Raw genomic sequence first — 9,481 nt, 5'->3', positions numbered from 1 at the left:
AAAATTGGGTGTTGTTTCATGTTGCCATCACACGTGTCTTCATGCGTGTGTTGTATTAATACAGTTGCTAGTTAATGAGCCGTAAATTAAATCAATGCGGGACTCGAGCGAGCAAAGGAAATAGCAACACAGAAATAGATGTGCGATGCATAAAAAAGTGAGATTCGGCTGATTTTCAGAGCATCATTGTGCAATTAGTTTAAGTCAATGACTTTGGAGATAATTAAATTTGGGTGCATAACACCATGAGGACAAAAGAAAAAAAAAGAAAAAAAAAACGTCTTCAAGTTAATCTTGCCAACTTGACGTTTCAAAGAGAAAATAAAAAAGGGAGACACAGGGGGGCGGGGGTGGGGGGTGGGGGGTGCATTATAAGGTAAAGTGAGGCCATATTATCTGATAAGTGCAGGGCATCCCTTAAGTGTTTGCTAATCTGCCCTTTTCTAATGCCCAATCCATAAAAGCTGTGTGTGTGTGTGTGTGTGTGTGTGTGTGTGTGTGTGTGTGTGCGTGCGTGCGTGCGTGCGTGCGTGCGTGCGTGCGTGCGTGCGTGCGTGCGTGCGCGCGCGTGCGTGCGTGTGTGCGTGCGTGTGGCCACAGAGCTGAGCCTTGGAGGTAAGTACTGTATGTTTTGGTGTGGGCCTTTCTGCTGACGCTATTGACTGGGCTTGGCCTCTCTAGGACACAGCCTTCCCATGGCTGCCCTTATTCAGTGTAAGCATATGAACAAGGAAATGAACACAAACACACATGAACGCACACACATACACATAGACGCGCAAGCACGCATGCATGCACGTACACAGGCACACACACACACACACACACACACACACACACACACACACACACACACACACACACACACACACACACACACACACACACACACAGGCAATTTTAATTCACCCTGGGGGACAGAACCACCCCCTACACACAAACAGACTCTACATCCCTTTCTGTCGCTATGTCAGCATTTTACAAAACTTCAGAATTACTTAGCCACTTCTAAGCTTTTAGCTTCAATTTTTTTCCATCACAGAGGTTTGACAGATATGTGCATGTTTCAACAGGAAGACCAAGCAGCTATCTCCATCTAATGACTGACAGATTCCTACAGAGAAAAAAATCACGATATGGAAAGATTTTCTGATATAGACAGAATTTATGGACCAGCTGTGATTTCCCCTATGGTCAGACACTGCACCAGCCTGTCGGGCTAAAATGCTGTATGCCCTGCCACTACAATAAGTGGACTTGTCAAGTTTACTACCATAAACGGAACAGTCTGCTCAGACAGGGTTGGTTGTTCCTGGCAAAAGACATTTCAATATAGGATGATGAAAATGCCCAAACTTCAGGTGTGTGTTTCTGTCACGTCTAGGCTTCCTGGAGGCTGCAATGTATTTTGGGTAATCTCATGAAGCAGCTAAGAGTCTTTCACGGTGAAAGCTCTCTGACTTAAAGGGCTGATGACACAAACATGAATCAATTAAATTCCTTAATTCAACTATGCAACATGGCCAACATGTTTGATTTGTGTCATATACACACCAAAAGAAAACGTTGTTACGTGAATATCCAACTTTTAATGCACCCAGCAAGGAAAATTATTTTGTGGCCCGTTGCCATGATATGACGTCAACGCCAGAAGGCGCTGTGGTTCTTCACTTCACACTATCACTAGCTGTTCTTCACATTCGCTATGGACGCCCAGGATGAGTATGAACGCGGCAGCTGTAACAGTCTCGAAATGTTTGTCAGTGACGATGAAGATGATGGCGATTATGATGGTGATGGTGATGGTGATAGGCCTATGTACTACGGCCATATCCAACCGTATAGATTTGAGCCTGTGCCTGATAAAACAACAACAGCTAACTCCGTTGAGGTGGAAACCCCACAGGCAACCATGGGTCCAGCTGCTGCATCACGAATGGAAAATAAAGATTGGTAGGTCAACCCGTCTTTGTGACAAGGATTACTTACGGAATTAATATCTTAAAGTGTTGTTGTTGTCGTGTGTGTAAACGATTCATTGGCTACATCGCGTGTTAGGACATGAACATGAACTGAATACGACCTAGAGATAACTACGAATAGCTAGCCTACCACAACACGCAACTATGCCTGAAAAATGTATTATATAGCCCCTAATAGCCACCACAACACGCAACTATGCCCGATGACTGATACATTTAGAGCATGGCAGGGACGTCATCTAGTTTATGGTTTCTTATCTTTGTCCTTGAATGAAGCCAAAAGTGTTACATCAGCGTAAGCAAAACACAACAGGACACAATGTAGCCCACTCGTAGGTTAGCTTTCCCCTGTCTATTTAGCAATTAGCCGTCATATGACAGAATAAAACCATAAATCCAGGGTGGAAACTTTGGTTGGTTAAAAGTTGGTGAGGTTATTTTGTATCAGTAACATGTAAATAGGCCCAACGCAACCGAAGGCAGTGCTTTCCCATTGCTCTCGATGCATTCAGTTGAGAAGGCGATTGACCAATTCATTTTTAGTTTCTTCTTTTTTTTTAACCGGGTGATGCCTATTTGAGATATGAACCGTGTAGGCCTACATCTACCGAAAGTCAGGCTGCACATCCGCATAGGCTACTCACTGACAGTAGGCCTATGAATTGCACACACAAATATCCGACTACGGACAGTATTCAAAATGTATTATAGGCTACGTATATGATTATTGTGTTCTTACTCCACCTGGTGTTGATAAAGGGACATAGCATTTTCACAGGTCTATCTGCTTATTTGTGACGAAGACTGGATGGTAAACTACTGCTATTCTATTTGTGCAGGTGTCAGTGTGGGCTGTGTGTAGCCATGCCTACAGAGAGGGAGAGCATTTGCTGTCGGGAGCAGGAGCTGGTGAATCAGAAAATACCAGATGGAGTCACCTGCATCACCAGCCATCACAGCTTCTCTGCGGTGTGCCTCAACGAAGATGTGTTGAATGTGGCCTACATGACCTATAAGCAGTATGTCCGTCTGGATTATGGGAACAATTGGAAGAGGTATACTGCTTATAGGCAGTTTGTTCGTTGGGTCTACCATTATCTGGGCGAAAAAGTCAGAGTTCCCTTACCTGCCTGTGCTGTTGCTAAGATAAGACAGACATTTCCCTTGCAACAAGGTCAACATGTTGGCTTCACTTATGCTGACTAAAGTGCATAATTAAAAGGTTTTTTTTATATTTGAAATTGGCGTCTATGGTTTATATTTTGTTATCTTGCAATATCAGTCAATAATATTAGTTCTATTTATGGTTGTCAATAGAACAACAAACAGTTCAACAATTTGATGTTTACCACAGTCATGTACAAAAATTGTAATTTGTATCATGCACATGGTGTAAATAATATTGAAATCAACAAACTGATCCCACATGAAGAAATTAGGTTATGGTTCTCTTTATTTGCATTTATTGGAACCTTGTTCTGTGACTTTGGATGGCCAACTCTTTGTCTGGTCTTTCGAACGCTGAGCACAGTGGTGGTCTGCAGTGTGAGTCGTCTTCCCCTTCCCCTGAGTCATGGTCTTCACAGAGACTCTGGACAATTTTCAGAAGCTCACCCACATAAACTGGAAGGCAACATACATGATTAAAATTAAGAAAAACAACTTTTTAGCTGGTACTGTATCATATACATATATATATGTATGCATTAACATGAAAAGAAAATTACCATAGGTTGTATCCTCAGAGACTTTTCTTACAATGTGGCCTCCCTTTTTATATTTTGGGTAATGAACACCATACATCGGTACCCCATCAGCTGTTACAGCTCGTGCCCGATGAGCATTCTCATTGAAATGAAGTGCGGCGAGAGCTGTCCTGGAAAAAAAGTGATATGGTTAGTCAATCCTTTTTTTTCTTAAAGTTTTTTTTTTTGTGTCTTTTTCGACAGGACAGTGTGAGAGGTGGACATGAAGCGAATGGGGAGAGAGACGGGGAGGGGTCGGCAAAGGCCCTGGGCCGGATGGTAGACTAGTGAGCTACCGGTTGACCATGGCAGGGGCCGGTTAGTAAATTCTTAACAAGACCTCTCACTTGATAGTCCAAAGACGTAATCCCCCTTCCTCACATATTATTTACCTGCATTCCATTCCAGTGAAGGAGAAGCATGTCATCTTTGGAGCAAAATGATTCAACAAGCTATGGAAGGCCTCAATGGTCGATGTCTGGTATGCGGGCGATAGACGTACGATGTCATTGCATAGTCTTGGGTTCAATACTATCCTTTCCAGTTCCACAGCAGCTCTTGTACCTTGAGACACGTCACAAGAAAAGAGAACATGCCAACGTGCATTGACATGTATGGTTTGCAAATACAGGCATCTACAAGACAAACTGTCCTATGTATCATATTTTTGACATTAACTTATGAAATAGGTCAGGGTTTCCCAAACTGGGGTGTGGTGTAATTTATAACTTGTCATGCAACAATTCCGTAATGATGACAGAAAAATCATCAGGTCTACTGGAAAATAGCCCAAAGGATAGCCCAAAATGTGAAGCTGTGCAACATTCGCGTAGGGAGTGCACAAACCGCAATGAAATGTAAAAGGGGTGCACATGGGAAAAAGTTTGGGAACGGCTGAATTAGATAAATTACAGAAGCATGTTGTGGATAGAAACATACATGGTTGAAGCCAATCTTTCTCATCAAGTTGTGCATGCAGACATCTGCTGAAGCGGCCAGGGAAACCATGGTGTGTGTTCTGGATTGGTAAATCATGGACTTCCACTTGTCCAGCACCAGCTCACTGTCGTGTGGAGGGGATGACACAACACACCAGTATAGATGGTTGGTGATGCTGCCAATCCACCCGGTCAAGGCCTGGCACCCCTTCAGCTGTGCAGATGCCTGAAGCTTTTTCTTTAGACCTAGTGTAATTGAAACACAGAGTATAGAGTATGTCAATGAACAGAGTACAAATCATGTATCATAAATTCCAACCAGAAATTATTGCTGTTCATCTGGTGACAGTGAAATGGACAACAGCAGCTGGACCAACTGTAAACTGACATACATGTAAATCAGTCACAAAATATGAAAAGCAAACAGTAATATTGTACCTTTAGCTACATGCCAAATGTCAAAGAGATGTTTGATGTCAGGGTGATGAACTCTGATGTATTTATTTATTGAGATGTGTCGGTCGGTGATGAGGGTGTCGATGGGAACAAACGTTAGGATTCGATCCAAAGATCTAGTCAAGCCTTCCTGTTCCATATGGTAGCTACTACCAACCTCATTACTCTAAAACAAATACAAAAAAGCGTTAGGCCCAACCTTTCGTTTTCTTACTTAATGGAGACTCCTACAGAAACATTGCCTGATGTACATGCAGCACTGTCAAACATACCTGTACAACCTGTATGTCAATCACAGCCTTCTTCCTTAGCTCCATCATGGTGTACGTGCCGTATTTGGCTGAATGTCCTGGGGAGTCAGCTCGGCCATCCCCACCACACACTATTCCACCATCCTCTGCCTGTAAGCTGGCCAGCATCCACAACTGCCTCTCCCTCCACAGTTGCATTACTGCCCGGTGTAGAAACAGTTTTTGGTGGCGAAAAAATGTACGGATACTCATGACAGCAGTTCCCATGTGTGTGAGTACTCTCAGCACTTTGGTTGCTGTTGCTCCGGCAAAAAGTATGCCTGAGGAGAGCAGAATGTTCCCTGCAGCCAGTCTGCCGTAGTAGGGTTGACTGTCCCAAGTGCCCCCATGATGGCAGTCGGCACATCTTATTGTCAGCTTCAGCAGCGTCCCCGACTCCTTTCTGGTGCAGATAAGCCTTCTGCTTGCACAGGAAGGGCAACTTCCCCAAATGCTGATGAGTTGTAGAACAGCTAACCAAAATACCAAGTAGATTCGATGGTCCTGACCCTGGGAGCAGTTGTCTGGTGAGTGGTCATGGTGGTGGTCTGTTGTTTCGTCCTCTTCGTCCATGGAGTCATCCGACATCATATCCGACATCACATAGTCTGGATCATCTGGATCTTCCTCGGCCTCAGTCTCACTGTCAACATCTAGGTCTGAATCTGTAACAAACGTTGTAAAACACACAAACAATGTAAAGGTTATTTTCAAAGAGCAAATTATATAACAATATTCATATGACACAAATGTACAGTCTAACCATGTGAATAGAAAAAAACAAATATAACAGAAGTCCTTTTACAACACTTACTGGCACTGGAGGAAACTGCATTAGGCCTATCGGTCTGATTACAAGCATCGGCAGTATAGTGGCCAGGACATGTTTGAGTACCTGCAATTAATTATGAAACCAAATAACACATCTCACTCAGTTTATGCCTTCAACTATCCTACATAGTAACTAGACTTGTGACTGCACCAGCAAAAGAAAGCAAATTATTTGTCAATACCAGAATCAATGGGCATAATATTCCTGCAATGTATATTTAGGCCTACCCATTTCTTTGACCTTAGGCTTGGCAGTGACAGTAGTGCTTTTAGTGGATGTTTTTTTCAGAGGGAGGTCAACTTGGCAGCTGGCGTCACAGTTCTGAACAAAAGAATGGACAAATACTGATACTGTACGCAGTAATCATGATGCGTGATTGTATCTGAATTTAGATAAGAAGCTCGATATGGGAATGTTCACGATAGGCCTACCTCCGTGGCTTCAGATACACCAGCTCCATCATCATACGTCCTCTCTAAGACATCAGCAAGAACCTACCATTGAAATGGGGGAATGCAACACACATAAGGTCCAATGACATTAGGAAAGTAGCCTATCGTTTCAAAAGAATAATAGGCTAACAACAACAACAAAAATCTATATCTTAGAAATCTGTCATCGGGATGAGCCCCCCAACCTAGCAACGCTGGTACGGTTACGACGAGTCGACATCCTCCAAAAGCAGTACCTATACGAGCTGATAAAATGTGAATACAGTTCTATACAAGGGGCCCAACTTTCATAAAACGGATGCAAACTGTTAACACACTGTATCAATGTGTTGATTTCTTCAGACTTGAATTATTACACCCATTTTTTTTACTAGGGAAGCCACCTCGTTGCTAGGGACTCTTTGCTACGACTGATAGGATACATTATAACCTACTGGGCTACATTTATGCGTATCGTGTTAAAACTAGTGCTGTAACAATTGCTCGGCCTACCTGTATCTTGTGTCGTTTCAGGACACATGATCTGACACTGCTATTCGAGGCAGGTAAGCTCTCCCTTCGGAAAACTGTAGGAACCGCTGACGGTAGCAGCACACGTTTATGCTGAACTGGACAACCTAGCGACTTCTTCAGGGTGGTAATAGTGTCAAAACAATCTGTGCTGAAGTGATCAGAGCACAACAGAGATCTTGGAGAGGGCTCCCACTTGTCTCGAGTGCGCCGGACCTGCTTCACCCACTTCGCATGTAGCTCTTTCTCTTTCGGGAACTTAAATAAGCTAACTCCATCCTTATTAGTGTTGGAGCAGTAGCCAGCAACACAACGCGAAGGCATGATGTCTATTAATGATAATAATGATAATAATGATAATAATGATGATAATAATAATAGTAGAAATAATGATAATAACCCTGACGATACTGACAATAACGATAAGAATACGTATAAGTAAGTAATATGTTCAGCTACCGACCTGTCACATCAAAAACTAACCAACTGTCAATCAAAACAAACCGCAAATGAGGAGTGTGACTTCTGTCGCTGACGTCATCTTCATCTTCATCCTCGCTCGTCTCCAGGGTGCTGCAGCCAGTGAAATTCGCCCAAATAGCCGCGTTTTATTTTCATAACTTGGAAAATAGGCACTTTCCAGATTTCGTATATATATCATTCTGAGTTATTTTTTATGTTAAAAATCATATCAAAAAACGTCAAAAATCTGTCATCAGCTCTTTAAAGTATGGATAGAACTTTGCGTGACAAACTAGACATGGCATGTCACCTCTATATAAGGACTTGACAGGACTCTCCTCCTCCTCCTCCTCCTCCTTATCTTCCTCCACAGCTGCCTTTTATCCCATACCATCACTTTCTTGTTTAGGGGCAGCCGTGGCCTAGTGGTTAGAGAGTTGGTCTTTCAATCTAGGGGTTGCAGGTTCAAATCCCTCCTGACCTCATACATCTACATCAATGGATGAAGTGCCCTTGAGCAAGGCACCTAACCCCACATTGCTCCAGGGACTGTAACCAATAATACCCTGAAAAATAATAACTGTAAGTCGCTTTAAATAAATGAAAGCGTCAGCTAAGCGCAATGCCATGTAATTTCATCTTCTTCCAACAGTTCAGTATGAATACTACATGTAGGCTACTGCTGCAGGCCTACTTATTACCAATAATCTAGAACCGATAATCGGTTGTCAGTTTTATTTTCTTAAATGTTGCTTTTCTGTCAAATGTCCATGTACTGGTATATTTGGTTAGTTCCGTTTCAATTCAACATTGTAGGCCTACACAGTTGTATTTGGTTGATAAAACTGTTGCTGTTTTAGAGCCCTCATCGAACTGATGTGCCAACAGATAACGGCAGTTGCTATAGACCCAGTCTTTGTCTAAACTTGCTGCAATGGCTGCAAGCATTGCTAGTTTTGACTAGCCTGATAAACCAGACTAAATGTGGATGTCTAATTTAGTCTGGCCTCGATGCATAATACATCCGAAGATTGTTGATGAGAACAACCTTCCCTTAAAACCCTGCCCGCTTTGATTCAAAACACATCTTTGCGTTGTAATTGGTTTGCCAGATTCATGGCATTCTGGCTTCATTGAATCATTATGCGAGGCCAGACCCACCCGTAGACAAAACATTTTGCCGTCCAGCGGGTGGCGCTGGTTCACCAGGCTAAGTTTTGACAACTTTGTCATTATTATTTTCTTCCTCTGCCTCTTTACAACTGGCCCATTTTGTCACTACATACTGAAGGTCTCAAGGTGTATGTTATTTTCTTTTAAAGATGTCTCTACCTACTTAATAGGATTTCTGTGTCGGATTGACAGACCATGGACGGCAACATACGGCAGCAACGGCAACCTTGAAACTGTTGCTAAGCAACAGATTACTTTTTCAAATATTGCATTATATATTATATATTTCTTCTACTCACTTCTCACACCACTGTGGTTGGAGGGTAAAATCTGCACCGTGCACTGAAAGTTGACTATGATTAGTTTGTGTGTCTTGAAACACCCAAAGGTAAAATAGGCCCATATACAGTAAGTCCCTGCTGAGCGCATTTCTTTACAGTTAATAAATGTGCACTCTCTTGATTATCTCATTTACTTTGGATGATGTCGATAGTAAGCTTTCATAGAGTATGCACCACATCACTGTAATTTGTTCAAAGGGCATGCATGGTATTTCTGAGACCCAGAAGTCGAAGTCAAAGATGACTTGATTTCTCAAGTGATGATTTCTCTCCCGGTACTAGCTACACTGTAGATGTGCA

General features: G+C 42.6%; 2 protein-coding genes across 3 annotated transcripts; one reads left to right on the top strand and one right to left on the bottom strand.

Annotated features, from left to right (window-relative positions):
• The first annotated feature begins 1,666 nt into the window (after positions 1-1,666).
• Positions 1,667-3,188, top strand: LOC134458953 (P2X purinoceptor 7-like). Its single transcript, XM_063211325.1, has 2 exons — positions 1,667-1,953; positions 2,822-3,188. The coding sequence occupies exons 1-2, from the start codon at positions 1,706-1,708 to the stop codon at positions 3,186-3,188; spliced, it is 615 nt and encodes a 204-aa protein (XP_063067395.1). The 5' UTR covers positions 1,667-1,705.
• A 209-nt stretch (positions 3,189-3,397) lies between these two features.
• LOC134458952 (uncharacterized) lies at positions 3,398-6,796 on the bottom strand. Of its 2 annotated transcripts, XM_063211324.1 has the most exons (8): positions 6,471-6,796; positions 6,226-6,306; positions 5,394-6,076; positions 5,104-5,287; positions 4,667-4,911; positions 4,120-4,291; positions 3,710-3,858; positions 3,398-3,605 (listed from the first exon to the last, which is right to left on the bottom strand). In XM_063211324.1, exons 1-6 carry the CDS (start codon positions 6,472-6,474, stop codon positions 4,259-4,261), a joined length of 1,230 nt encoding a protein of 409 aa, XP_063067394.1. In that variant the 5' UTR covers positions 6,475-6,796; the 3' UTR covers positions 3,398-3,605; positions 3,710-3,858; positions 4,120-4,258. The 2 variants fall into 2 exon arrangements, with proteins under 2 accessions (XP_063067394.1, XP_063067393.1); XM_063211323.1 differs by having other exon boundaries at positions 3,710-4,291.
• Between the last annotated feature and the right edge of the window lie 2,685 nt (positions 6,797-9,481).

Source organism: Engraulis encrasicolus, chromosome 11, assembly GCF_034702125.1.
Source record: "Engraulis encrasicolus isolate BLACKSEA-1 chromosome 11, IST_EnEncr_1.0, whole genome shotgun sequence".
Taxonomy (NCBI): domain Eukaryota; kingdom Metazoa; phylum Chordata; class Actinopteri; order Clupeiformes; family Engraulidae; genus Engraulis; species Engraulis encrasicolus.
Note: the sequence above shows the minus strand (reverse complement) of the source record. Positions and strands in the feature narration are given on the sequence as shown.

Bases quoted from the DNA above. Each gene is read 5' to 3' on its own strand.
- LOC134458952 (XM_063211323.1), bottom strand. The intron at 5,288-5,393 runs GTATGTTTGACA...TATTTGTTTTAG, and splicing joins TTGACATACAGGTTGTACAG to AGTAATGAGGTTGGTAGTAG. The intron at 4,292-4,666 runs GTATGTTTCTAT...ACGTGTCTCAAG, and splicing joins GAAAGATTGGCTTCAACCAT to GTACAAGAGCTGCTGTGGAA.
- LOC134458953 (XM_063211325.1), top strand. From the start codon at position 1,706: ATGGACGCCCAGGATGAGTATGAACGCGGCAGCTGTAACAGTCTCGAA. The intron at 1,954-2,821 runs GTAGGTCAACCC...CTATTTGTGCAG, and splicing joins CGAATGGAAAATAAAGATTG to GTGTCAGTGTGGGCTGTGTG.